This window comes from Zophobas morio, unplaced genomic scaffold, assembly GCF_036711695.1.
Source record: "Zophobas morio isolate AGI-343-1 ecotype UQ-CSIRO unplaced genomic scaffold, CSIRO_AGI_Zmor_V1 ptg000063l, whole genome shotgun sequence".
NCBI lineage: Eukaryota > Metazoa > Arthropoda > Insecta > Coleoptera > Tenebrionidae > Zophobas > Zophobas morio.
Window position 1 is genome coordinate 1 of NW_026972168.1, and position 27,186 is coordinate 27,186.

The window sequence follows — 27,186 nt, forward strand, 5'->3', positions numbered from 1 at the left end:
ATACTCATTTTTTCGACTGCTGTATAGGTAGTTGCAAAATTAATTGCAGTTGTTGCCCCAATTTACTAAATATAATTATGATCTGGAGGCTTGGAGTGCCCAAAGTTAAACTTTTAGACTCCAAACATAATATAATTGATTTCAGGTAAACTATAAATTTTATTAAAATAATATGTTTGTTGTTTTTTGTAATTTATTTTTGGGGAGCAATTTGTTAACTTAAATGCTCTAAGTGCAATATTTTACTCAAGCTTTATATGTAAGACCCCTTCAAAACTAATGTTATATTTTAAATAACTTTTAAGCGCTTATTAACAAAAAAAGGAGTCAGTACTTAAATTTCATACGAGCCGGTTAATTCTGTTTATATTTCCTTACATATTAGTGTTAAATATAACCTTAATAAATAATTATCTGCTCCTTTCTAACTAATATTTTTTGAAAGGGCAATTGATAAGTGATAACTTAAAGGCTTTTAGTGCTCAAAGCGAAGCAATTTAATTTTAGTCTAATATGTTCCGAGAAGAACTAACCATTATAAAACTTTCTTTAAATATTTACAAGACAAATAATATGCGATGCTGTTTTTTTAATGTTAAAAATACTTAAAAAATGCCCATTCATTTGCCCAAGAAATAATTTGAAAAGGTTCTATGGCTGCTAAAATAATTTAATGCGTATTTAATCAAAAAAGTTTTAACGCAGTTAACTATATTTGGATTTTTTGAAACGCTACATGATGTGTGATGATATCAACTTTTAAAAAGGAGTACATAAAAACTTGAAAAGATGAAGTGGTAAATTTCATTTGTTAAAGTAGTACTATTTTGTTTTCATTACAACTTATCGTTGCGGTTTTCACCCACACTCGAGCCTCTACTTTTTTTTAGCTTAATTACTTTATTTATAGCCTTACTATATTAATGAGTTGCTGTGCCGGTTTTTTACTTTCCCGAGTGAGTGGTTGTTTTAATTCTGCAGTTTATAACGTTTGCTGTCGTCCCTGTGGCATAAGCTCATCAAAGGCAACTAGAATTGCTTACGCCATAGTTTTTCTTCTGTTCGTAATTTTAGCTCGTCTTATGTTAATAGATCAAGCTAAAATTTTCTTATTAAAAATAAAGCCTTTAACGGAAGGTAAACTTCTATATATTTAATGGTAAATTTATGAAACAATTAAGTTTTAGTTAATATTATTAGATAGTTAAACTTTAAAAAATTTATATAAATGAATTTTCTGAAATAATTTATTTTATTTGCAGAGATATCTTCAAAGGACCTTACCAAGTTAGTTGGTAAAATTTTATCTGCATCATTTATGTTTTAATCTCTCTAAACCTTTTTACTTAAGGCTTCTCTGGCGTTTTTCGTGTATGCTGGGCTATTTCTATATATTTTTTTACCATGTCAATTATAATGATTGGCGTCAAAAATAGCAAAGATATTCGTAAAGGCTTTCAAAATGGGTTTTTATATAGTCAACCAGTTTTTTTTCGTATATCGTGATATACCTATTGTATTTTTGACAACCTTTAATTTTCTAATACACGTTACTCCTCTTTCCAAAACGTTTACACTTATTTTTTTGGTTTGTCTTTCTCTAGGTGGTGGTCTTTCAAAATATTGTTTATCTTTGGCCTTCTAATTTGTGCTTTTTTTCTTCCCAACCGTTTTATGTACGCCTGGAGCATAATTGGCGCTATCGGCGCAAGTTTCTATATTTTAATTCAAATTGTGGTAAGAAATTTACGTTCAAAATACTTTGTGCTTTTGGTTTATCTTACTTTCACTAGAGGCTTTTAACCATTTAAGTCTTCAATTAATACTTTCAACTTATATAAAGTTAAATTTTATTATTATCTTAACCTTAATATTATATTTTATAAGCTATATATGACTTGAATTTAATTTATTATATATTGTAAGTTTATATTATAACTGCCATAAAGTAAGAGCTGAGTTTGACCAGAATAATAAGCTAAAAGCTTTTAAAATAGTTTTGAAGCAATTTATTTTTTTTAGAGGGAATTGGGTGTTGATGATTATTTTAGTAAATCTTGCTTACGTTAAATAAAATTACTTTGTCTATTAAATTATCTAGTAATATGAAGTTTCATATATTTTAAATTAATTCTAAAGTTTTACTTTGGTATATCTAATTATTTTAGTTGTTGATTGATTTTGCTTATTGTGCTCAAGCTTACTTAATAGAGAAGTGGGAATCAAGTGAGAGTAAAAGTAAACTTTTTATTTTTACCTTTAAACTTAGTCTTTTGTATCTTATTTTATTATAATAAAAATATAAAGGTTAATATTTTAGTAATTAATTATTTTGTATGTACGTAAATTTTATAAATTTCATAAAATTTATATAAATATAAATAAATTTTTCTTTTTATGCTTCAAAAAGGCAAGTAAATATATGGGGAACAATAATTATGTACTGTTTAAGTTTGTAAAACTCTAGCTCACTTGAAATAAAAAGAACGGATTTATTATATTGTAAATTTCTTGTTTTATTATCTTTTAACCGAATTTTCCTTTAGAATGGATTATAGTCTTACTCTCTGTCACTTTCGGATTATTTATTTTTTCGATTGTCATAACTTCGCTGATGTATATCTATTTCACCGATTCTTCTTCAAGAGAGCTGTCTCTTATTTTTATAAGCCTTAACATTTTTCTATCAACTTTTATTTCAGGTCAACATATTATCTTTAATAACACGTATCTCTAACTACTGTTAATATCAGCTATATCCGTAGTTCCGAAGTTCCAAGAGGCAAATATTCGAGCTGGATTGCTGCAAGCCGCTTTGATCACTGCATATTCTACTTACCTTGTTTTTTCCGCTGTAAGTATATTAACTACGCGGATTTGCGTGTGTGGGGAGGTTTTTTTTTACGGTGTTCGCTTTTTTATTTGGTAACATGCATTACTGTAACTCTAAACTTTCAACTCTAAGAAAAACAAATAAGTTATTAGTTTTTAACTCAAAGGTTTACACAATACCGCTGCGCAAGTTTGAAAATTTATCGGATGCACAACATAAGTTGAAGGATTTCGCTAAATATGCTGGGTTTTAAATAAATAACCTTTTGTTTGAATATTATGAATTATTTTAATAATCTTTTCAGAGAATCTTTTACTTTTATTGCCATCGCCTACTCCACCGTACGAACATCCGAGTACTCATCCATGTCAGCTTTGGGCGTCAAAAGTTTCGATGACGAAGACTTTCCATTAGCTCAGGGGCATGACAGATAATAATACTAATTACTATTATTTTAAATAATAGTCGAAGATTATCTTGAGTAGAATAGCATTTCGAAACTTAAGTTTTAGATTGCATAATTTGTAGCAAGATGTACGATTAATATAATACTGCTAGTGTTTTGAAGTTTAATACTTCATAAGTTAATTGGAGTAGATATAAGGGAGTTTTGGTTTGTTAAAAAACTCTCATATATCGTACAATATTAACAATAACTAATAAATTAATAATAATAGTAAATATTTTTTAGAACTCTAAATTAACGAAATTGGAAAAATGAAATATAACTATTATATTTAATATAAATTTTTTTTAGAATTGAATACTAATGATAACACTTTGTAAATAATAAAAATTTTTAGAATGTATGCGAAGTAACTATTTAGAGAAAAGAAAATATAAAATATCTTACCATTTTACAGGCGATAGTGGCGACGATGAACTTGAAGGCTGCCGATACAACTGGTCCTTTTTCCATTGGACATTTGCACTGGCCTCGCTGTATGTCATGATGCTGCTGACGGATTGGGATCAGATCGCCTTCCACACGGTCAGTTCTTCATTGGTGCCATCCGCCATACAGTGGCGCGCCATGATATTAATATGCTACGACCACTATAGGACGGCACTCTGAACCTTTCACAAGGTGTTATGGGGACCGTATGGGCGAAGGTCGTCACCTCTTGGGTCGCCTTGCTTTTATATGGTTGGACTGTTGTAGCTCCTTCCGTTCTAAAGAACCGGGACTTTACCTAACAGTGGAAAAGTATAAAGCAAAAGTTCGCAGAATCTTGCATTACTTTTAAGCATAATAAAGCCTATTAAATTTTATTATTTATATTTATTTTTAGTTTTTTTAACTCACTTTTGAATTTAGTAGACAATAAAAGTTTTGATAACACTAATTTATGCAATTCTTAACTTAGTAATAACCTTTATATAAAATAGTTGCTCTTTCATCTTGTACCATTTGTAACTTTTTGCTAGTCATAATGAGGAATATTACTTGCTAGTCGATTTTAAAGTTGTTAAAAATAAAAATATGTTATATATAAATATTATATCTTTATAAAAGTAAAAACAGAAATTTAACTTTGCTTACCACCATTTGTTTAAGCCCCACATTGGTTCATTAGTTAAGCACGTTTCTTTCCGTTTGATACGATAACTGAACCATATTGAGGATTGCTACCAAAATTTAGGTAAAATTTACAAATGGCCTTATGTGCACTTAAACAAAAGAGATTCACTGTTTGCTCTGTTTTGACTAAACTGACTTCAATACTTATTTGTCCTGTAGTGTTTTTGTTTTTTACATAACTTAATTACTAGAGTTTTGAGTTTTCTTTAGATAACTTATGCCTTTGTAAAGTAGGCTGGGAAACCTATTTTATATTAAAATTTAAAACCTAACAGTAGCTTTCTGTAAAGAATAATATTACGAAAAAGATAATGGCTTCTTATATCTCTTAGTTTTATAAAAATTTTCTATTTTAAAGGTTCAATTAAACATTCAGAACATAAACATCACTATTATAAGTAATATTTGAAAAATTAGCCGTGTAAAGACTCCCGACTAAGGCGGGGACTTGACAGCCCCGGCCATTTTTCCTGGCTGTCTTTGTTGGTCTTCCTCCCCGAAACTGTATGGGCTATACCTCTCAGGTCCCTCGGATTAGGACTCTTGAACATCGCACTTTGAATAATGATGGCAGTAGATGATCGGTTAGTTATAGTCTTTAATTTAGTGTGAAGACAAGTAGTATTGATACACTGTATTTTAATTTACCTTATTATTTAACCTCTGATTTGATTTACTCTTTTTAATAGCTTTAATCTTACTATAATGAAAAAGATTTGTGGTTGCCAAGGAGTCTTAACTTTGAAAGATTTAAGCCTTAAAAAAAGCTTTACGTACATAAATGTATATGTATTATATATAAATTTTGATCACTTACTTTACAAGCTATTCAAACATATATAATATGAACTTAATTCTTATTTACATCTTATTTGGACTTTAGAGTTATAAGCTTTTCACTTTTAAAAGGGACGAACTCAGATTTTTAATAATTAATAATATTTTTTAATTATAATAGTTATATAGATATATAAATACACAAGTATATAGATTCCCCTATTACCTGTCACTTTAGCCTATGTAAAAAGGCTTACAGGAGCGCTCCTTTATTTGTTATAAGATTGCTCCTACAACAGCTTTTATTGAAATTTAACGAAGCTTTTCCAGTGTTATGGTTAAAAACAACTTTGGAAGCTCATCAAGCTACTTTCCTCTTTTCTCTAACGATAACTTCTCGGGTTTGTTTTATAAGAGTAACACCGCTAATAATCTATAATTCGTTCTTTTAAAAAATTGTTAGCAATATTTAAAAAGTAAGGCCAGAGCTTAAATTTTGGTTCGGATAACTCAAATATAACTTAAAGTTTATGTAACCATAACTAATTATTTAATTTTCATTACGAACACAATTCCTTATGAAGTAATTATTACACTTTATTCCGGTACAAGCTAACCGCTCTAAGTCGCAACTTTTCGCTTTTTTATATATTGTTGTAGATCGGTCTGCCTAACCTTTTGGAATGGTTAAACTTAACTTTGGAATTTCACTTAGTTGGTTGCAACTTGAGAGACGATGATGTGAAACACTTGAATTATTTAAGTAACGTAAGGTCTAATATTTCTGCCTTTATTATACTTTTACGTTAGAAGTTTGAGATGAGTTGTATAAAGATAGTAAGCTTTAACCTTAACAAAATTTAATAAACAGGTATTTGGATCTTTCGAGTAACTTCATAAAGGACGCTGGAATTAAGCATTTAACCCGTCCCCTTTTATATAAGAGGCGAACACTTCAAAGTTTAAGGCTCCTCCACGTTCTCGACGTTTCTGACAACCCTGTTAGCCACCGCTGCATTACCTCGTTGGTTTGTTTTGAGAAGTTGCTCTACTTTGCCATTTCTTATAAGAAAGGTTAATACTTTAGAGATAACAACTTGTGCACTAGTTGTAGCTAAGTATAAATTTTTTGTGGCTGCATAGGAGCTAAGAAACTCTGGTGCAAGATCGCCAAGGAAAACTTTGGCTTTGTTAGAACGAAAGTTACCAATTCTGCAAAACTATTTTTTCGAAAAGAACTTAAAAAGTCTTTGCTGGAGCCGCTACCTTTATTAGAAGGCATTCCCGAAAATTTCTATATCGATAATTCTGACAGCAACTGGCCTATCCTCACCACGAGGTTTGTGCTCTCATGGTTTTCCCTTTTAAGTCTCACAAGTTACCGAGCAGAAAACTGCACAGCTGCTTCGAAGAAGAATTCAACAATATTTCTCGTAGGCTCATCTTTTCTAAGACAAGAAAACCCACTCAAAACGTTTTCAGCGCTCGTCGTAAGGGAGACCAACAGTCATCAGGTGCCGCATAAATTTGTAGTTTTCTTTAAATCGGACTTACGCTTCGCGTAGCAGCCTTGAGAGGTCTTAAGGGCAAAGATTTGGAAAGCGACACGGAAGAGGACGACGGCCTTTTAAAGCAAATAGTCGCCGACGTCCACCGCAAATACCGGGTGAGATCAGGTCGTCTTGGATCCTCCAGCCCTCAGCAGGGATATAGTTACTTGCAATAAATATTTTTGATATTAAAAGTTCGAAATAATAGTCTTTCTTTTTCCCCCCTTTATTATACAAATATAGTTGCTTTGTAGACTAAAATCTTACAATTTCGTGTCTAAACACGAGGATAAAAGAAGTCCTTACGTAAAATTCTTTACTTACTGTATTACTAATTTGTGCCTACAAAAGATCAAGACTTATTTTTAGCCTTTTTAGAAATATCCTCCGCCGCACTATTGTAGCGTTTAGAAGCCTCTTCCTAAAGAAAATAAGGTGGTCTATACAAAAACCTTATAAACCTTAATATAAGCGAGAAAAAAGACCTGAAGGTCAGGTTTATCAGTATACAAATCCAAAATTTGCTGGCCAATCTCTACTTAAGATATTGAGAGTAGAAGGAGGGCGGTGGTAAAGTAAATACCGTCCATATCGGCCTGGGAAACGTCATGGCCGACAAACTGGTGAAACCTGGTAGCACCGTGTAAAACCTTGGCGTAGCAGAGCCACAAGCATAATACCAAGGCTCTTCTTTCCCGGCGGGACCATGTAGAGGGTAGTTGTTGCGCTTGGCCGCTAGAGCAATGGCCGCGCAAGAAATAACCTGAGGAGGGCGTTGCAAGCATAACGTTGTCCGCAAGCTGTGGTGGACTGTTACAATTGAGCGTACTTGAGTTTCATAATATTAATATAGTAAACTGCCTATCATTGACGTAGTTCCATGCCGTTTGAGCTAAATAACGATCTCCTGTTAATTATAAATTAACAAAAGCATGCCGTTAACTTAAGGATCAAGTTCACACTAGCACAACCAGAGAGTGCTTTAACATAGCTCAGCAGATATCGATAAGGATGTTCAACAGTCAAATCAAAGCTTATTGTCTGAAGCAAAATCCTCTCGTTTCGAAGCAAAATTTCTCTTTTTCGAAAGTATTCCTTTGCGGCATGCCATACAGCAATTATAACATAAAGTAACAATAAGGCATCCATATAGCAAATTTATACGTCGTCTGTTTCTTTGAGCTCAACGCCACTAGAAAAGCTGGTACTTTTGATAATTATGTCCTTAAGTTTCTTAGGAGAATCCTCCACCTTCCCCGCCAAAAATAGGCAACAAGAACCTACGTCCTGTCCGCGTAAACGAGATACGAAAATTAAATTAAAATAATTCCAGTAATAAAACTTGCATATCCGCTCACAGAAAAATAGGTCTGCATGAGAATATAAATAATAACACATGACTTCAAAACAATGACTGGGTAGTTTATTACGTTAAAAAATTAATGTTAAGGCGAAAACTTAATTTCTCACCTAAAACCTTATACAGTAAACTTTATATGACAAGTCGCTCAATTCTTATTGAAAAACAACCTGTACAGGAAAATCTTGAAAAGACTGGTACAAATAAAATCTTTGAAAGAAGACAATAGCGGTTGCAATGGCAAGCTGAGGCCTATAGAAATCAAATTATAAACTCATAAAATAATTAGAAAAAAATAACGATACATTTTCATATATCTTCCAATATCTTGGACGAAAGAAACACCCTCCGCCCTTAAACGCTCAATTTGTTTATCCGTATAGTTGTGAGCTTTACTTGCTGTTTGCTTTAATTGTTCTTTTGTGAAATACCTAAAGACAAACGCCTTAAAATGTAAAAAATCCTTTATAAAATAAGTTTACTAACCAAGAAAAGTCAGTATCTTTAGAAACATTTTTTTCCATTGAGACAAAAGTTATTATATATACTTTTAATTTTAAAAGCAAATTGAAAATTTACTTACCGTACTCACCGCGTTTTAACACAAAAAAAATCCAGTTTTTAACTAAAAATTAGCCAGCTACTTAACGACCACTAAGCATGTGGCAGAGTAACTTTTATCGTGCTACTTTATTAGGGTTGCTGGGTCAGTGAAAGTACATATCCTTAAGTTCCCTCTTAGGGCCTGCGTGCCTTGGACTGTTCGGTCGGAATTGTGATCCTTCGCTTAGTTGTTTGTACTTTCTTTAACTAAATTTAAGGTTATTGTATCGCTTTACGTTTAGTTATAGTAGAAGCTTCCGAAAAAGATCGGACCCATTCTAGACGTAACTGCTGGGTATCTTATTCCTGGGCGGTACGCATTATATCTATAGTACTACTACCTAGTGCCTCCCATAGTCCATACACTAATTACTACTATCGCTAGTAGCTATGCGTACATACTATACCTCAGCGCACCAGGCCTAGTACCTATAGTTAGAGCAATACTATAGGTAATAATACCAATAAAGCCGCGAGCCAGTATAGCACTGAGGCCTAGACCACACCACTCATCACATAGTACTTGCTCCAAACGCTTTGGTACGCAACTAGTCGCTAATAAGGAGTGGTTATTACGTAACTTAGCTGATTACAATAACCTCTAGTCAATTACACAAGTTGTATTACTCAGCTTTTCCATTGCTTTTTACAGAGGATTGTCCTCGGATGGCAGTGGTGGTATTCAATGCGGAGTTTGTTACTCTAGAGTCATGCAAACTGTATGCGTCAGTCTCCTGAGTTCCGAGGCTCAGCATAAGATGTAACAGTCTGAATACATATAAGATAGAACCTGCTACAAGACTCCATTCAGGTACAGGTTTTTACCAAGTTTAAGAGAATATCTTTGGATAAGAAGCATGATGCAACCTGCAACTCTCCTGAGTTCGAACGATAACTGTTCGAAACAGAGCTAATCAGGAAGTTACCATAGTCTCGTTCCACTGGTTTCACAGTTAATTAGCTGTTGGTGTCAACAATGTGGTTAAAATTTAGTTTTTGAATTTACAGTAACCACTAAGGTGACCCGAATAGAAAGTAGAGGGTGAAATGACCCAACCAGATGTTTTTACATCCAGCGTTGAAATCCGACTCAGATGGCATCCTTTTAGCCAACTTTGGTCCACACCGCGGGAAGCTTCAAGGAATAAACGTAATGCTGAACACATCATTTATAGATAGGCACAAGCTTTTTCGTTCTCTTTTACGATGATTAATCGTAAGATCTATACTTTAAACTTAAAATCTAATCAAAGAATGTACAATGCTAAGCGATAGTCAAAATATATAACTAACGACATGACACTTCTATTCATAGCACAATTCTATTCAGCTCGCTATAGTTTGTGGTGGGGCCCCCCTCTCTTCCAGAAGCGGACTTACGAAGGACAAATACCGATTTTTTTAGCTATTATTGAGGAGCTTCGTTAAAAGCTGATGGTTGTGATATTGAAATTACAGGCTTTTGAAAAAAAAAAAGTTTTTTTTTGAAAACAAGACTAAACCACTTGAGCCTGTGAAAAATTCTTTTATTAAAATTAATATTGCAATATGCTACCCTGCTCCTCAAATAAGAAAAGACACTAATAACAACGACACACTAATAACAACGACATTAATGGTAGTAAAATACAATAAAAAAAAATAATAATAATATATGAAACAAAAAAAGTAGCAGTAATAAATTTAGTATTAATACTTTTTGTAGATAACCTTAGTGACTGTAACAATCTTTATTGTAAAATTATTGGTTTTACCACCAAAAACTTTATTTTTAATAATAGCAACATTAAGTTAAAGTTAACAAATACACAAAAGATATGCCTTTTATTGAGCTCATGAAGGTAGCCTTAACTTAGAGATGAGCAATATTATTCCCCATGCCCGATGTACCTCTAGCAACGCTGAGTTACCTTCCGCGGCTGCATCTTTCTTAGGCGAAAATGATTTCACGCCTGTGGCCCTTTGAGGAAAACAGAAGTGGAATCTTATTTTAAAACTTCTGCTAGCCAACGGCGCCAACAACATTCCGAAGCCTAGGGACTCAGGTCACGGAATAAATCTATATTCGGCAACAGCAAGCGAGTGTCGAGCCGTCACTAAGCTAATGCTAACGCGTGATGAAGCGCTACCACAATTTACTGCCTACCATTAGAGGACAGGCCTTTAAAGTTTATTCTTCGCGGAATTAATTGCGATCTCGACCGCGACGTCCAAACTCCGAGGGAGATTCTTAACGCTTTACCGAGAAGAAAGGCTCCTGGCCCCCGGCTACTCGGTGTGTGCCACCCGCTTATTTAGTTGCAGATGAAATGCTCTATGATATAAACCTCTCTCCTGATGCCTATATACGGCTCGAGCCACTCATCCTAGTCGAATTATATGCAGGTTATTAACGTTTTACCGAGACGAAAGGCACCAGGCCCCCGGTGTCACCATTGGTATGTTAAAGCAATTATTAACGGTGGGCTGGTAGATAGTCTATGCGGGCTGACCAGCTCAATGGTGGTTCTCGGTCACCTTCTTATTGCGCTGGAAGACGGTAACTGTTGTGAAGTTCCCGAAGACACCCCCAACCAGCAGCTACGCCGAGCAAATACAGGTCTATCAGTCTCTTGTCCGCCGTTAGCTAAGTAGCTGAGGCGGTTATATTACGCCGCTTGAAATCTTCTATTGGCGCACGCAAGCCACGCCCTGCCAAAGTCTACTTTATATTAGAACAAGGACACTTCACGACGCACAACTCCTTCGCCTTACGGAACGAACGACCTGTGCCTCCAATTTAAAGGAGGCAACGGGCACCGTTCTTTCTTGGTGTCGAAATAACGTTTGACCGAGCTTGGTTCAAGGGCTTGTTTCACAAATTTTGCGCTTTTTTTTAACTCTTCCTACTGTTCTTTTTAACGTGATTAAATCTCACCTTAAGAACCACCGCGTCTTTAATATTACGTGTGGGCACTGCGTACTCACATCAAAGACCAGTAACAGCCGAAGTCTGTCCCATAAGGATCTCCTCTGTCATCCCTTCTCTTTGCACTTTATGTACGCGACGGTGCCACAGCTTGATGGCACCCACACGCGGGTTGCCTTGTATGCGGATGATACGGCGATTTTTACTCCTTGGCACAATCACCTTCTCTAACGCGTCAGCATCAGTAGTACTACCTAGTGACGTACCTAGTGACGCTGGTCAACTGGTGTGTCCACGTTGGGAAATAACTATTAAGGCAGAAAGGAGCGAAGCTTTTTTTTTTTTTTTCTTTTTTATCACGAAGCACTCTACGCGCCCTTGGTGTTGCCCTCTCGGGGTGGGGTTCCTTATTGACAGTAAGCTTTCGTGGCAGCCGCACGTAAACTACATCGCGGCGAAGATCAAGAGGCCGGTTTAAACCCCTATATTCTTTACTTACTGTCTGAAGCAAAATCTCGTGTCACATCAAACGGCACTTGTATGTGTTCTATATCCGGTCAATCATTATGCATCTGATGCCTGGGCCTACGACACACCTGGCCGGATTCCTTCGCTTCAAGTGTGACAATACAAGTTGCTACGCCTCATGACGGGCGCGCCCTGGTTCGTGTGCAACGATGCTTTAAATCAAAATCTCCAAATTGGATCTCTGAGTAACGTTTTTTGACGCACTGATGTCGCCACCTTCGACTGGCTCAATCGGCACACCAACCGATTACCGGCAGATGAGGTTAATACGACATTTGAGATGACCGCGCAAAGGGTTCTTAATTTATTTATTGGGTTAGGGCTAGAACTATTTTTGATGTATATACTTAAATTTATTTGTATTGGATCGCATTAACGCAAGCTTAAAGCCGATGTATACCCTATCACCCTCTTGAGAGCCCGTCAATTCCTCTTCTTATTTTAGGAGTAAATTCAACTAGCAACAAGCCGCAGCTATGTAATACAAATTTAACAAACGTATATTTTGCGTGCTAGTTTCTTTAAATTAACTTAGCTAAATTTTGTTATTTTAAATTGTTTTAAGTGGTATTGCCAGTAAGCGCTTTCTCTAAACGGGCTTTTAAAAATCATAATAGGAGGGTTAAATCTAGACCTTAAGACAAAAGCTCATACCAGTCGTGTACCCACAAGCATCTTATCTTTATATTACTCAAAGACTATAACTTATCAAGTTAGCACAATAATTTTTTAAAATCTCTGCGTAAATAGTGTTAAACTTATCATGCTTAAAAGTGGACATCGAAATATAGGGAGCAAAAAAGAAAATGTTATACATAAAGTTATTTGTTCTCAACCAAAAGTTTTAAAGCAGTTTAATAAAAGAGGTGCTTGACCTTGTAGAACTTAAAATTATAACAGGGAAGACCTTAAAAACTCTTGTTTGTATTTTAGAGTATAGCAGAATGTGTCGACCCTATTTTTCAAAAATGTAACTTAAAGGTATCACTATGCTAAAATTAAGGTACCGCCCTGTTTTTTAGTTGCTTGGTTCTTTTGTACCCATGTGGTTCTATTACACCATTGTATGCGACAGCGCCAAGTATAGGCCACGTTTGTAGAATTATAAGCAGGTCAAACTATTACTTACCATACCTATATGCACTTGTAGGATGGTGTCTTAGGTATGGTTGAACGCCGAAAGTATACCTACCAGATGGCCTTAGCAGTTTGGTTCCTTCCAATAGTTCAGTATTAAACCAAATTCGTGGTAGAGTTAGTGTTGCGATGCCTAAACTAGTACATGCTGACCCGAGTCTCCTTGCACCCCGTCAATAATAAGCTAGTTGCCTGTTAGTTCAATCATTTAAGGGAGCAACTTGCCTCATAGAATAGTTAAGATGTTAGTTAACTTAAAGTGAATATTAAGTTAACTCTGACTTATTCTACTAGTTTTCAAGTTATCTTTAATGTTTTCTTACCTCTCTTTTTTGAATGTGTACTAATTATAAGGGTTATAAATTTATTCTAACCACATAAATATAGTTAACAGGCAAAGGGACGGTTTATTTAGAAAACCCTATCTTACAGAGTAACAGATATTTTGGAGCTCTTCTCTTACTCACTTATATGCTACTTATATTTTGCTTGAGTTTCTTTGCAGAACGTGCTTTTCAAACTTCATAAGTATGGTGGTCCCGCGATGAGTGTTATGAACGCTAACCTTAGCAGGCTAAGATATACAAAGAAATTAAAGTCAAAAAAAGAAAGTTAAGGGAAGTGAAGACGCTAGATATTAATAATACGCGCCCTATAGCTCGGCGTTTTTAAGGTTAAAAAACCAATGTACAACTTTAGTTCTAAAGAACTAATAGAGTTCGCGCTTTAGTGTAGATCCCTAAAGAAAGCTTACGAAATTTGTCCCTTCCAAAACCGCCTCCACGATTCCACTTACAAAAGCAGCGCAATTCAATCCACTCTTATCGCGAGGGACAGATATATAGGTGTTCAATAGCATACTTTGGTCACTAATCATATCTACTTAGTAACTATTACAATAAATAAATATTTTGTTTTTGTATATAAAACATGTGTCCTGATCAGCGGATTTCTCCATCTCAATTACACCTTGACCAAAGGTTAACAGGGGTAATTAATAAACACAATATAATATTTAACCTGCGGGATACCCAAACAAAGATTTCCAGACAGTGGAGTTTATATAATAAAGTACTTGTATTAAATCTATATGATGCCTAAAACTTTTATCCCGAAATTGTAGAAGTTCAAGAAAGCGAATTCCTACTCTACGGCCAACTTCTGCCAACCTTAATAGTCACCAACGATAAAATAAAGAGGAATGAGATTAAAAATGGTTACACATAAATTTATAAAGCAAAGTTGTGTAAGTGCCTTTTTTCAAGTTCTGGAACGGAACTTACTCGAGTTTGGCTATATTGTACAAGCTCAGAAAATAATAAGGCAAAAAAAGAGAAGGAAATCTGCCATTTATAAGGCATTAGTGGGAAATTTTATCGGATTAATAGTATAATACGTTCTTTTTTCCACTCGGAAGTGGTGCCTCTATTATTTTGACCATCAAGCTTTTTAAAGACGGCAAGCAGAATTTTTATAGTAGGCTCTATTTTAAAGAGCAAAAGCAAGATGGTCGTTTTCAATGGGGGCAACTTTTAAAGGCAATTAAGTGGGTAGGTTTAACCACTGCGGGTGGCCAAAATGCGAAAATCGTGCACTTTGGTTCATCAAAATCTGGCAGTTTCTACCTTCTAATTAAAGGTCCATTCGTAATGCTCACAAAAGTTATATACGTAATTTATCCACCGAAGATGTGGGTTCTCGCCGTAGCTCTTAGAGCATTGGCGCGCTTCTCAAGGTCGCGAATTCGATTCCCGTCGGTGCCAACCCGCATTTTATGGCCTGGTGGTTATGTGTACAACTCCCCTACAAGTAAAAGTTCTGATAACTTCTCAGTGTTGTAAATTTAGTTCAGTGGTGGTTAGTAATTTAAAACGCACACATTTTATAGTAAAACTAATAGCAGGAACGTATCATTAGAAAGAATATACACTTAGTCACAAAAGCTTCCGACGATAAAGATACATACTTATCTTGAACTCAAAAAAAAAATTAACACAAAGCAGTTAATTAAGAAAACATATTTTTAAATATAATTGCATTGAAACCAATTAAGATTTACACAAATATAGTATGAAACTATTTAATAAACACCAATGAACAAACCAAAAATAAAATAAAGCAAATTAAATAAGCTTAAAAACATAGGTTCTTATATTATTGTTATATATACATATATATTTTAGTCATGACATCGTGGTTAAGTTATTAACTCCCATCAAAGAACTATCAACAAAATTAGATTTCGCAAACAGGAAGATTTTCGAACTTGAAAGTGAAGAAAAGAACTCCTGTTTTAATGCTTCGAAAAAAAGGGAAAAGGCGGTTCTTTAGCTCTAGAAACCCTAATTCTAATAATTTTTCTGCGGGCACGCCCGTAGATGAAGTCGAGTTTGCATTCACTGTTAAAAAGGATTATAATACTGCTAATAGTAATGACGATAATAAAAATAGTGTATTAACTAATATAGTAACAGTAAAGATAGTAATAAGTATAATACTACCAACAATAATGGAGAGGGCTATAGTAATAATAATAATGGTTAACTCCTATCAGCTACCTGAAGAGCGAGCTCTTAAAGTAATTATAAGAGGTGTTTTTATCTCCAGAATTGGACTGCGAAGAATTTAAAGATCGACAACAGGGATTCCACTCGTTAAAAGTCGCTTGAATGAAAAGCTTTAGAGATGGAAAGAAACCTCTTCCATATGTCCCCGTGCATCTAGGAAAACATATTAAATTTTAATATAAAAGGGCGATCCATATTTCTATGAATGTAGGTGTTCACGACACTAAGTTATTGACATTTATACTTTGTAATAATTTTCTTACTTGAAAAAGCTTAATTACTTCCTATTGATTACCTTCATAACTTTAGGGTGTTTCTTCTTTATGATACTTAATTGTATGTTCTATTGTGTTTAATCTTAAAAACGAAAGCTTGCCATCTCCTAAAATCTTCAAGGTTTTTAGGTTGCATGCTATTAGTCTTTAAAATATATATTAAGGTAGTTTCTCTATTAGTTAATAAGCGGACTAATTTCGCTTCCATTGTCTGTCTTTGCCAATATAAGGAGGTTAATAAAACCAATATAGGTTTACTTATACTTTTAACCCACTAGTGATTGACTTATTTTACAAAACCTTGCTGCAATCAATACAAGTATTTATTAGAACAATAAATAAAACTTGTTCTCGAGTTCGGCGATAAGAAACTGGCACTAAGATCGGTTATCTGAGTATTGTTTTATAGTAATTACCACAACTGCCAAAACAAAGAATAGTCAAAAATGCTTTGCTTCTATTCAAGAAGTGTGCTTGCTTGCACGTTCAGCTCATGGGCTGAGTTAGGGTTTTCGACGCGGTAAATTATCAGCAGGTATTTGGGTGATTGTGAAAAGACCAGTTTATTATATGTTATTCTAACAATTTTTTTCATTTTCGATGTAAACCATATTTTTCCCTAGGTTTGAAACACACATATAAACTATTTTAATTTTGGAAAGTAAATCCATGCAATTATCATGCACCTACATATCATGTTATACAATTTTACAACAATAATTGGTTAAAATTAAGGACCACTGATAGTGAGAGTTAATTAAGAACATGCGGTTTTACCATTAGTGTGTCTTTAGTTTAAGCAATTGACGGATTTATAGTGAAGTAACATCTTTTCACATATATCGCAGTCAATCATACCGGTTCTTTTAGCAATGCTATTTATATAGAGGGAGGGGTGAACTTCTTTTAATACTGATACAGCATAAAATAGTATGACACTTAATTGTTCAAGGTGCCATTATCAAAGTAAGGTAATAACCATGGTGAAGAACCCGGTAATCCCTTTTCTACTACTTTCCAACTTACGAGTGAGGGTAATAACTAATTTTATCCTATATCTTACCCACACTGATTAGGTGTTCGTTCGCGGTCAGTGGTATAAACCTTCCGAATTAAAAGTTTTTTAATACCTACCATTAAAACCTTACTAATTATTACGACGTTTATTAATCCTCAATTATTTCTATATCCCTTAAAACATGGCTACTTGCATCTAAATTGAGATTAAAAAAAAAAAAGTGGTTTTTTAATTATGAGTCGTTATATTATTTATCTATAAACGACCTTGTTAAGGTTAATAATTTTTGTATTAATTATCAACACATTCTTTAAAGATAGATCGATCGCATCCTAAAATAGGGCCTCTAAATATTTCTTTGGCTTACAAGAAACTGCTTTATATTATAATTTACGCGAGTACATATAACAAGGCTGAAAATGAGAGTCGCATCGGTGGGAATCGAATCCTTCTTTCTTGAGTTGCACGACAAAGCTCTAAACCAATTGTGCTACGACGACAACTCCACACGTAGTTAACTTGTTAAATTATACTGATTTTAATTATTATTATTATTAGGTTATCCCATCTATTAAGTTTCCCAAATAATCTTCTTCAGGCCTTTTCCTATATGAAAAAGGTTTATGCTTAAGCTAAAAGTATACCCTCTATTCTAACTTAAAGCCCTAGTTTCATAGGCTGCACATTTCTTATTAAGCACAATATCCATCAAACTTACACAGTGTTTGCCAAAAGCTGAACTAACATGCTTCTATCTTGGCGCTTAAAATCTATATTGACTTTAGTAATATCAAACATTTTAAAAACAAGACCCAACTTTGGTAAGCTATTTGGAAAATTAAACCGCGTGAAGTAATACCTATTGATAACGACCAACTTAAACATAATGAAAAATGGTTAGAGCAAATAAATAGTTTTTTTAAAACCAAGTCACACTTTCAATTTAAATATCTTTCTTTTTATTAAAACTTTTTTTTAGTAGAATGTGGAATTCTTATCCGAGCATTTTATGACTACTATGACTACTATTAACAGGTTTGCAGTTAAATTTCATTAACCGATATCCTCTCTGACTTTATTGGTTGGCTAAGCGTCTCTATTTTTGGAAAGTATTCTGCTTGCTTAAAAAAGGCAATACTTTATATAAGTGTATTTCTTAATTTATATAAACATAATTTACGAAATAACATTTAGATTCTTATCAAAAGATCGAGGACCTTGAAAGAAGCCCCTCTAACACTTGCATCGTTGTCAGACATTTCTAAAAAAACTAAAAGGTTTATATGTATTTATATCGAAATTATTTTGCCTCTGTGATTGTACTGGAAAGTATCTTTACACAATGCAATGTTATTACTTTTCTAGCAAGATGTGCTCAAGATTATTCATCTGCTGCGTAGACTAATATTGGACTTAATGACGAAATGTTTGGACCCCAAACTTTTTACGATTATAAAAAACCGTACACGCAATTTCCTTTCGAAAAAGCATGTTCTAGATCTTCAGCCCACTTATAACGTAGAAAGAAAGCGGAAAACTTTGCATGATAATCTTCAAGCAAGAACTCACGTGGCAAATATTTACAGGGCACCAGAAAGTAGAATGGTGTAAAGTTAACATAATAGGTAAACACTATTTCCTTTTTAAGGCACCTCTTTAACTAAATATCATGAATTTTCTGTCCCTCTTTAAGTAGACCTTTTTAGTTGGGCGTGGTTAAATCTGTCAGAGGTCCACGGTTGATATAAATTTCCAAAGTTCTCTGGTCTGCCCGTTGATAACTCCAATATCTTGCTGTTCCACGTGAAAACCCTTATGTGTTGAGGGAATTCTCTTTGGACCATACCAGAAGATTCCGACCTATCAACCTCCTGCCAAATGTCGGTAAAGTGGGAGAAACTGCTTTACTGCGCCGTCTTGGGAAGTTATTGATGCTCGCGCGCCGTTTCAAAGATCCAGTTTAAATTTCAGCAAGGAGACTCAACGACCCAGCAGCCCCTTTGCTTAACAATGAACACTTGCGCTTTTAACCGTAAGAAGGCAACAGGCGCTGTCTTCCTTGACGTTGAAAAGGCATTTGATCGAGTTTGGCATGAAGGTCTGCTGCACAAACTGTGCTCGTTATCCGTCCTTCATGGCCTTTATAAAGTGCTAAAATCATATCTGAATGGTTGCGTCTTCAGCGTTCTCGTGGGAGATCCCATCTTTGACAGCAGGGGTCCCTCAGGGATCACTTCTCTCGCCCCTTTTTTTATTTGCAATTTACATGAGCGACGTGCCCTTGCAGTCCGACACACACACAAATTGCTATCTACACCAATGATATGACCGTATATCCCTCTCCGAAGTCTCCCGCCTTGCTATGCAAGCATCTACAGCGCTATCTTAATACCCTTAATGCCTGGTGCCGAGGTTGGAAGGTTACTATAAATGCGATGAAGAGCAAAGCTATATTAAAGCAACCGTCCCTTTGTTGGTTCCCTTAACCTTTAATGGCGTGAAGATTCCATGTTCTCAAGCGAAATACTTGGGAATCATCAGCGACAACAAATTTTCCTGGCGGCTTCACGTGGGCTATGTAGTAACTTGGTCAAGACAGCAAACAAGGCGCTTTATCCTTTACTATGCGGTAAGAGTAAACTTTCCTTCGAAACAAACAGCAAGTGTATTTTTTTTGTCTTACATCCAGCCAATAACGACATAAGCGTTTGCTGCTTGGGCCTACGACTCCAGTGCGATAGCGTCGGCGCTACAAAACAAATTGCTGCGTATTCTTACAAAGGCGCCGTGGTTTGTGCGAAGTGATGCTCTTCACCGGGACCTTCAGCTGGACCCTTTGAACATTGTCTTCCTATTCCATGCCCTGGTCCTTTCCAACAGCACCCAAGGCTCACTTGATCGCCCACTGTTGAGCGAACTTATTTACGAGCCATGGGAAGGGCCACCTTATCATCGCTCACGTGACGCGCTTAAGCGCTAGTATTTTTTTCTTGTTAATGTAAAAAAATAATGACACCCTAAATGCTATTTATAATATATCTGCGATCGCTCCTGATTGAGAGCTCGAGTATTCGAAGTTTTTTACTTGACTGAGCACCAAGAACCGTCATTAATAAATAAATAAATACAGCAAACCAGCTTTATGACATTATTCATTATCATAACATTTTTGCATATTTTTTATATTCTTTTTGTTTTATTTTTTTTCATAGACTCTAATAGATTACTTCCGCTTTTAACTCTAAGAAGGCAATATGCGCCGTTAAAACTGCTCTTTAACCATTCCTCGTGGTTTATACGAGGTGTTTAAGTCAAGTTTAAACGATCACGTCTTTAGCGTTTGCGTGGGGAGACCCACAGTCGCTGTTGCGACCACTGGCAGCAGGGGTTACGTAATGATCTTTTCTTCCGTACTTACTGTTCGCAATCTAGATGCGCTACGTGCCCTTTCCATTTAATCACTCGCGTGCGGCCCTATACGTCGGCGATGCCACCAAATACTCCTCGTCAAAATCACCGGTGTCAGCATCCGCAGCGCTATCGTGACGCGCTCGCCGACTGATGTCGTTAATGGAAAATTGCTATAAACGCGATGAAGACAGAGTCCTCCTTATAACAAAGAAGGCGTCCCCCTCGCTCGCGCCCTTAATCTTGGTGACATGAAAATCCTGTGGTGCTCTAAAGCATATACTTGAAAGTCATCATATAAAATTTTGTGGTGACCGCACGTGGTCTATATATTGCAAAAGTTAAGGCAGCTACTAAGGCGCTTTTCCCTTTTCTATACAGCAAGAGCAAGCTTACATTGCACAATCAAACGACTATTGCATGAGTCCTCCATCCAGTCAATAATAACATAAAGGTTCTGCCGCATAGACCTACGATTCCACGGCAATGGCGTTCGGAATGAAAGTGCAACAAAACAAGTTGCTACGAATGAGGACAAATGAAAAGAAGTTCTCCACCGGGACCTTCAGTTAAACCCATCCTCTAATGTAATGCCATTGCCCTTTTTGACTAGCTAGCCTTTGACACTAACAGCTACTAGGAGCTCACTTATAAGTTATGGGTTAGGAAACCTAGATGGAAAAAAGATATAATGGTTTTATCAACCTATAAGTATAATGTACTTCGGCTGCGATTACCCTTGATTGAGAGCTTCGAGTATACGGTTTTGACTTGATCGAGCCCTAGGATAGCCATTTAAAAATAAATATTTGAACCATGACAACGCTACAGATCGCCATTTAAATCGATGATACAGTGATTTATTCATCGTCAAAGTTACCCATTTACCATATGAGCACCTAGTGATTTACCTCGATGCTCTTGCTAGCTGTTGTCGTTATTGAGACCTCTCCTTTAACGCAGCAAAAAGCAAGGCGCTTCTTATAACGAAGATATACCAGGCGCTACCGACACCGTTAACTTTTATTAGCATGGAATTCCGAGGTGTTCTCAGGTAAAATATTAAGGGTCATCATTATACTGTCTAAGCTGTCGTGGCGTTTACGGGTAAATTACGTGCCGGCGAAAGCCTAGGCAGCGACCAAGACGACTATACCCTCTATTGTGCAGCAACAGTAAACTTTAGTTGCGCTATAAGCGAAGGTTTTAGGTGCTGCGTTTCGGTCGATTATGACAGATTCATAATTTGTGCGCTATGATACATTTCCCCCGAAGTACAAATTGAGTCGCTGACCAAATATGATGTCGTCGCCATCTAAGGATAGGTAGCTGGACATGTCAATCGTCTTTTAGCGAAAAAAATCAGTTACAAGTTGTAGGTAGCGCCGTCCGCGCGACACACCCTTAGCATGACCGTTGAAAGCTAAGGTTTGGAATTTAAATTGACCGTAAGACACATTAAAATAATAATTTTTCTTGTACTAGTGGGCGCCTAAAAACCTGTTTAAGAGCTTATGTGCATACGAAATTGTTAACTCAATCGAGCACCAAGGAACGACGTTTATAATCAGTAAGTGATAAAGCTAGTGCGTTTTAAGTTACTTAGTGTGCGTTGAAAAAAGTACTTCATAGGTTTATTGACGTTAGCTTGGGAGTACGAGAGGGTGGGCAGGAAAGAACCAATATATAACAAAACTTTACTAGACTCAAAATTTATAAATGAGTAGACCTTCTCCACTAAACTCCCTAGAAGAGAATAAAAAAGCTACCGAGATTATAGATGATGTAGAATCACCTCTTCTTCCTACAAGTGAAAGTATGGAAATAAGCATAGAAGCACAGAAATTACCTGCAGTTACTAATAACATGTCAAGTGGTAGTAATAACTACATAAATCTCGAGTTTTTTAAAGAGTCCCCTAATTCTAATAAAAATGTTTATTCCCACAATATTATTTATGCTAACAAATACATTTCTAATAGCATTTATGGTAAAGATAACCTCGAAAATAATATCAGTTGTGTTAATCCTAATAGTAATACTATTCAAAGTGGAAGCTGTACAAGTAATTCAGGTTGCGGCCATATGCATTCTTTTTGTCAAGACGAGAAACAAAATAAGTTCAAGTTAGAAAATATGGCTAGACCACCCTTAAGCCAGGACACCACTTTTAAGTTTGCCTTAAAAAATCAGAAACGCACTTTTTCAGATAGAGAATTGCAAGCTTCCTTTTTTTCCCAAACAAACGAGAAGAAACTGAAAACTTTTCACCCGTTCCTTACTGATCGTATTATTAATTTTATTATTTATAGGCAGCTAATATTACTATATTACATGTTGCTTAAACTAAGATGTTTTATAAACTAGTGAAAAATATGATGTACGGCTTTGGAGACGTTAAGGAGCCTTTACTCGAAACAATTGAGGTTTTAGAAGACGCCGCCCTGGAGTTTATTTATGATCTTGTATACCTTTTTAACCTTACTTTCTTAATTTTTTTTTGAACGGCTTACAATAAGACTTTACGAGCTATCAAGATCGGGAAACCAAAAAACAGAAGTGCACCCAAGTTCACTACTGATGATATTTTGTTTTTAATAAGAAAAGACCGCAAAAAGTTAACTCGTGCGCAGGTATAATCACTCATTGTCTGACAGACTTACTTTGTAAAAATACAACTCTGGTGTAAATAGTTGTTAAATATATTTTTATTTAAAGGAACTCTTATATATGAGTAGAGAAATCAAAAAGGCCCGCCAAATGACTGAACAAAAGGAATAAGACTTTATCGCTCTTATTGTTTGCAATAAACATTCTTTTCTCTTAAATTTTAGTTGTACTAACGCGTGATTTACCCTTAACTTTCTATGAAAGGACATAACAGTACTTCCAATTATATTTATTAAATATTTTTCTTTTGTTGTTTCAGGCCCCTCTACGCGTGGTTCTTATCGATTAACTCTATCGCCTGTAGCGTAACACTGAAAGAGAAAAGCGAGATAAAGTTTTACTGAATCAGCTTACGCCAACACCAAAGGGCTGAAGCATCAGGTTGCCGTAACCTTGTAGGTGAATGTACACAGTTTTATCAAGGAATGCATTGCGTCTCTAAGTAGTAGCATTCCCATTCTACTTATTCTTTGTCCCTCCCTTATAACATTTTAAAAAACCCTTCTCATTGGGCTGCTCTAAATTATAGCCTCTGTTATGCTCTTTACCTTTTTTTTTAATTATTGACGAAGACCACCTTTTTCTTCTGGGGATGCAACGGAAAACTGTGTTCGCTTTACTCATATTTTTATTTTAACCAGCTTTTACGAATTTTTTTTATGCAGACTGTTCACTTTATTTATACTATTTTCTTTTTAATAAAACATTCTAGTACTTTCAACGTCAAAATGTTGTTATAAGTTAAAATGCGGAAAGCTCATCAATATTTAGTTATAACCATACGCTAGACATCCGCACCCTTTACCTGTAAAGCTGTTATCTATATAATTATACAAGCAAACTATTATTATGGAAGCTACATGTTACATTGCAACGATATAGAATAAAAGCTTTTAATAAGTTAATATTAAAAGAATGGTAATAAATATATAGTGAAACTCAAGCTACCCGTTAGAATACGTCCTTCTTTCCGGCCTCCAAACGCTTTAACTTTATAGTTTTTGTTAATACCTTTCCTTTTTCTTTACCCTTCGAGAAAAGAACGAGTAGTTTTACGGTTTATAGAGGAAAGGCTTGATACCTTGTACCAAACATTAAAATCCCATTTTAGCTGAACAGAGTAGCGGTTTCTAGCTAATAAATATACTTTTTTACGATTAACAAATATAATATATGAGCTTTAAAAGAAAAAGGCATTTATTTAGCTTATTTTACATAGTTTTAATAAGTGAACGCCTATGGCTACTCGTCCAAATTACGAAGCTCCTTTAACTTTTCCATCAATTTAGCATCTTCTTCGCTAGAAAGAGAAGGCATCGCTGAACCCACCGCCTGTACCGAAGAAGAGCTCGCGCAATACAGTAAAAAGAGAATACATATGGCTTACAGATGCGTCTAATTCGTGAGACAACTCTAAGCCATGCTGATCAGCCATTTTGTTTATGAGCATGTCAACCTTAAAAAAAAGTTAACAAGATTTTAAAGGTGCCCATCTTTTAAAGTAAAGCTGGAGAGATAGCCCCCTACCTGATCTTCAGGTGTGGATAGTGCATTCATACCCGCCATGGAGCTGTCCATAACTCTGGTTTGAACGTCAAGGTCTTCAAATTGAGACTCAAATTTATCCATAATAGCCGTTATCTGTTAAAACTCGTAAACACTCAAATATTATAAAAAGTTTCAAGATTTACAATATAAGCATATAATAAAGCCCTTTTTCATAGCACTATAATGAATAGACACGCACTTTCTGTAAATCCATTGATTCGAGAGCGGCATTCATTCCCCTCACTGCTGTGGTCATCGACTTCGTAGCGGACTTCATTGTTAATGCGGTCTGAACGCGCTGAGAAACAGCGTCAAGTCTGCTGGCCATTCGATGGTAATTAAGTGCTGTTAATAAACACTAAGTAGAATAAATTTGGTTAAATTTTGAACAAAAATCTGAAAAATTTTTAAACGTATACAAAAAAGGGGTATATATATTAAAATTACTGCCATATTATTAGTCTATACACTTTTTCTATGATTCACAACTAATAAATTTTATTGAAAGCGCATATAACCTTCATTTTTTTTCCTTATAGAATTTTCAGCATATATACGAGCACCATCGTTGTTACCTTGTTGAATTGACTATATATAGTAAAAGCAAATTAAAACGATGTAAATAATAAATATTTGATAAAGATACGATACCTTCTTTATTTTAGCTTCCTCAGTTTTCTGAGATTTTTCAGCTTTTATAGCAAGTCTCTCCATTTGTTTCGATGATAGTTTAAGTTGAAAATATGCCTCTGAGTTGGGCGTAAAAGGTTTAATAATAAAAGTTTCATAAACAAAATATTATTGTAGCACTTTCAAGTTCACGGGTTGAACCAGAAAATAAGGGCATCCTTATTAAACTAAGGGGAGCTTCTACGCAGCTAATAGTGATTAAACAAGAATGTTTTAAAAAAATTATGAATAGGGAAAAATATGAAAGAAGTTAAAAGTTAGTAAATAAAGAGTTCTGAACCTACCTTTTAATTGTGGTCGTGAAAACGAAAAAAATTATAAGTTAACACTCCAATGATGAATTTAGGTTTTAAAGAAATAACCTACGAAGCTCAGTCGCACTAACTTCAAGTGGGCAAAAAATCTCCGCTTAAAACTTAAATAAGAATGCAACCCCCATAACACCGTTTACTTCGAAACTCTCGCCAAACTAAACTGTGCTGTTGTCGAATTTAATCACGCGGTGACGAAGGTTGACAGCAAAGCAACGACAAGTGAAGTTGCGCCTTGAGGAACTAAAGGCATTAATATGTGGGGTGTGGGCTACTCATTCGAGTATTAAGGCCTTTCCACGAGTAAATATAAACTAGCGCTAACCCGCCTTCACCAGCACATCAGGAAAAAGCTGCTGACACATATAACCTGCCAATGGGTTAACACAAATTAATTGAAGTATTGGAGGCTGGTGACATCGGTCGCGCTTCCCTCTGGGAATTAGTCAAGCGAGTTAGAAATCGCGGCATCCGACTCAACCACTACTTTGCAACTGCGATAAACGTAGCCGAAAGCGATGATAATAAAGCGAACTTTTGGCTATTATTTAGCTGCCCAATAATCGGTATTACCCATAAACCTTTGATAACGCTCCCCTTGTATTATCTTATCTCGACTGGCACAACTGATCTTCCGGGGCTGTATACCACAGATAAGATTAAGTTAAGTTGTCAAATCCCTACCCAAAGCGAAAGGCGCCCGGCCCTGACGGCATCACTAACCTGATGTTAAAACAGCTGCCACAGCAGGCTGTCATAAATCATATATACTGTCTTGTCAACTCAGTGACAGTGTGGAACTTCGGCTATCTCCCCGGGTGACTAAAATGGAAGTAGTCGTGATGTTACGACCTCGCACCTGGAATCAAAGCCTCACAACTATCGACCGGTCACCCTTTTGTCGGCAGTTAGTAAGGTAATTGAAGTCCTTTCGAAGTCAGTTGTGGAGGTTCGTTAAATTTTACCAAGGTTTCAATCAACCCAAAGTAGTTTAATTAGGGCCTGGCTCGAGTAGGAAATACGTATTGCCGTACGACCTACTAAAATGCCTAAGAGAGGAAAAATATAGCTTGTCTCCTTTTTTACGTTCTACGTTGGTAGGACAAGTTAATTAGCATTCTAGAGTGTTAGTTAGTTTTGCTCTACTAAAGTGGAAGTTTATTAAAAACTATAGTAATAGAGTACAATGAAAAAAAGTCTTGTACTCTTCCAAGGTGTAGGAACCAACTTCAAAAATTCAACTTAACTTTAACAGATTGTCACTAGTAAGAATCTCAACAACTAGGAAGTAATCTTGGTTATTGAACATATGGCGTTGTAACTTTCCTGTAGTCTCAGCAACCGGCTTTAGACTCTACCAAGGGACGTTGTACGGGGCTAATGTTCATTCTAAGGTTGATTAAACGTTAATGTAGTTGAAA

At 35.5% G+C, this 27,186-nt stretch overlaps 4 protein-coding genes and 2 long non-coding RNA genes across 9 annotated transcripts; 3 read left to right on the plus strand and 3 right to left on the minus strand.

The window, feature by feature from the left end:
* Positions 1–820: 820 nt before the first annotated feature.
* On the plus strand, positions 821–4,042 carry LOC135143521 (probable serine incorporator). The gene is made up of 11 exons (XM_064075401.1): positions 821–1,137; positions 1,263–1,295; positions 1,352–1,466; positions 1,605–1,737; positions 2,169–2,238; positions 2,547–2,702; positions 2,754–2,854; positions 3,000–3,079; positions 3,138–3,263; positions 3,695–3,824; positions 3,896–4,042. Exons 1-11 carry the CDS (start codon positions 924–926, stop codon positions 4,028–4,030), a joined length of 1,293 nt encoding a protein of 430 aa, XP_063931471.1. The 5' UTR covers positions 821–923; the 3' UTR covers positions 4,031–4,042.
* A 1,154-nt stretch (positions 4,043–5,196) lies between these two features.
* Positions 5,197–6,918, plus strand: LOC135143517 (uncharacterized). Its single transcript, XM_064075395.1, has 7 exons — positions 5,197–5,204; positions 5,452–5,593; positions 5,853–5,965; positions 6,064–6,266; positions 6,336–6,531; positions 6,582–6,682; positions 6,761–6,918. Exons 1-7 carry the CDS (start codon positions 5,197–5,199, stop codon positions 6,916–6,918), a joined length of 921 nt encoding a protein of 306 aa, XP_063931465.1.
* On the minus strand, positions 6,850–8,667 carry LOC135143518 (cyclin-K-like). Of its 2 annotated transcripts, none has more exons than XM_064075397.1 (10): positions 8,589–8,667; positions 8,408–8,533; positions 8,273–8,354; positions 7,907–8,029; positions 7,714–7,837; positions 7,604–7,649; positions 7,423–7,542; positions 7,326–7,372; positions 7,228–7,277; positions 6,850–7,163 (listed from the first exon to the last, which is right to left on the minus strand). In XM_064075397.1, the coding sequence occupies exons 1-10, from the start codon at positions 8,624–8,626 to the stop codon at positions 7,095–7,097; spliced, it is 825 nt and encodes a 274-aa protein (XP_063931467.1). In that variant the 5' UTR covers positions 8,627–8,667; the 3' UTR covers positions 6,850–7,094. The 2 variants fall into 2 exon arrangements, with proteins under 2 accessions (XP_063931467.1, XP_063931466.1); XM_064075396.1 differs by having other exon boundaries at positions 7,601–7,649.
* Positions 8,668–13,724: 5,057 nt separating this feature from the next.
* On the minus strand, positions 13,725–14,751 carry LOC135143530 (uncharacterized). The gene is made up of 6 exons (XR_010282822.1): positions 14,675–14,751; positions 14,533–14,621; positions 14,299–14,447; positions 14,209–14,247; positions 14,033–14,157; positions 13,725–13,852 (listed from the first exon to the last, which is right to left on the minus strand). It is a non-coding gene; the product is annotated as an uncharacterized LOC135143530 (long non-coding RNA).
* A 7,860-nt stretch (positions 14,752–22,611) lies between these two features.
* Positions 22,612–23,340, plus strand: LOC135143513 (uncharacterized). Its single transcript, XR_010282816.1, has 4 exons — positions 22,612–22,833; positions 22,914–23,011; positions 23,066–23,179; positions 23,265–23,340. It is a non-coding gene; the product is annotated as an uncharacterized LOC135143513 (long non-coding RNA).
* Positions 23,341–24,107: 767 nt separating this feature from the next.
* Positions 24,108–25,829, minus strand: LOC135143523 (charged multivesicular body protein 1a-like). 3 transcript variants are annotated; one of them, XR_010282820.1, is made up of 10 exons: positions 25,739–25,829; positions 25,575–25,642; positions 25,416–25,513; positions 25,283–25,352; positions 24,964–25,109; positions 24,744–24,857; positions 24,604–24,672; positions 24,432–24,548; positions 24,298–24,362; positions 24,108–24,245 (listed from the first exon to the last, which is right to left on the minus strand). XR_010282820.1 is itself a non-coding variant. In XM_064075404.1 (9 exons), the coding sequence occupies exons 2-8, from the start codon at positions 25,609–25,611 to the stop codon at positions 24,459–24,461; spliced, it is 624 nt and encodes a 207-aa protein (XP_063931474.1). In that variant the 5' UTR covers positions 25,612–25,642; positions 25,739–25,829; the 3' UTR covers positions 24,108–24,362; positions 24,432–24,458. The 3 variants fall into 3 exon arrangements, 1 of the variants encoding a protein (XP_063931474.1); XM_064075404.1 differs by having other exon boundaries at positions 24,108–24,362; XR_010282821.1 differs by lacking the exons at positions 25,416–25,513; positions 25,575–25,642; positions 25,739–25,829 and having other exon boundaries at positions 24,964–25,122; positions 25,283–25,329.
* Between the last annotated feature and the right edge of the window lie 1,357 nt (positions 25,830–27,186).

Bases quoted from the DNA above. Each gene is read 5' to 3' on its own strand.
- LOC135143523 (XM_064075404.1), bottom strand. From the start codon at position 25,611: ATGCCCTTATTTTCTGGTTCAACCCGTGAACTTGAAA. The intron at 24,673-24,743 runs GTAGGGGGCTAT...CTTTTTTTTAAG, and splicing joins TATCCACACCTGAAGATCAG to GTTGACATGCTCATAAACAA. The intron at 24,549-24,603 runs GTAAGCCATATG...TCTTCGGTACAG, and splicing joins CTCACGAATTAGACGCATCT to GCGGTGGGTTCAGCGATGCC.
- LOC135143518 (XM_064075396.1), bottom strand. From the start codon at position 8,626: ATGGAAAAAAATGTTTCTAAAGATACTGACTTTTCTTG. The intron at 8,030-8,272 runs GTTGTTTTTCAA...TTACGCGGACAG, and splicing joins TTCAAGATTTTCCTGTACAG to GACGTAGGTTCTTGTTGCCT. The intron at 7,278-7,325 runs GTATTTACTTTA...TATCTTAAGTAG, and splicing joins TTCCCAGGCCGATATGGACG to AGATTGGCCAGCAAATTTTG.
- LOC135143517 (XM_064075395.1), top strand. The intron at 5,966-6,063 runs GTCTAATATTTC...TTTAATAAACAG, and splicing joins AATTATTTAAGTAACGTAAG to GTATTTGGATCTTTCGAGTA. The intron at 6,683-6,760 runs GTAAGGGAGACC...TTCGCGTAGCAG, and splicing joins AAACGTTTTCAGCGCTCGTC to CCTTGAGAGGTCTTAAGGGC.
- LOC135143521 (XM_064075401.1), top strand. From the start codon at position 924: ATGAGTTGCTGTGCCGGTTTTTTACTTTCCCGAGTGAGTGGTTGTTTT. The intron at 1,467-1,604 runs GTTTTTATATAG...GTCTTTCTCTAG, and splicing joins CGTAAAGGCTTTCAAAATGG to GTGGTGGTCTTTCAAAATAT. The intron at 2,703-2,753 runs GTCAACATATTA...TGTTAATATCAG, and splicing joins TCTATCAACTTTTATTTCAG to CTATATCCGTAGTTCCGAAG.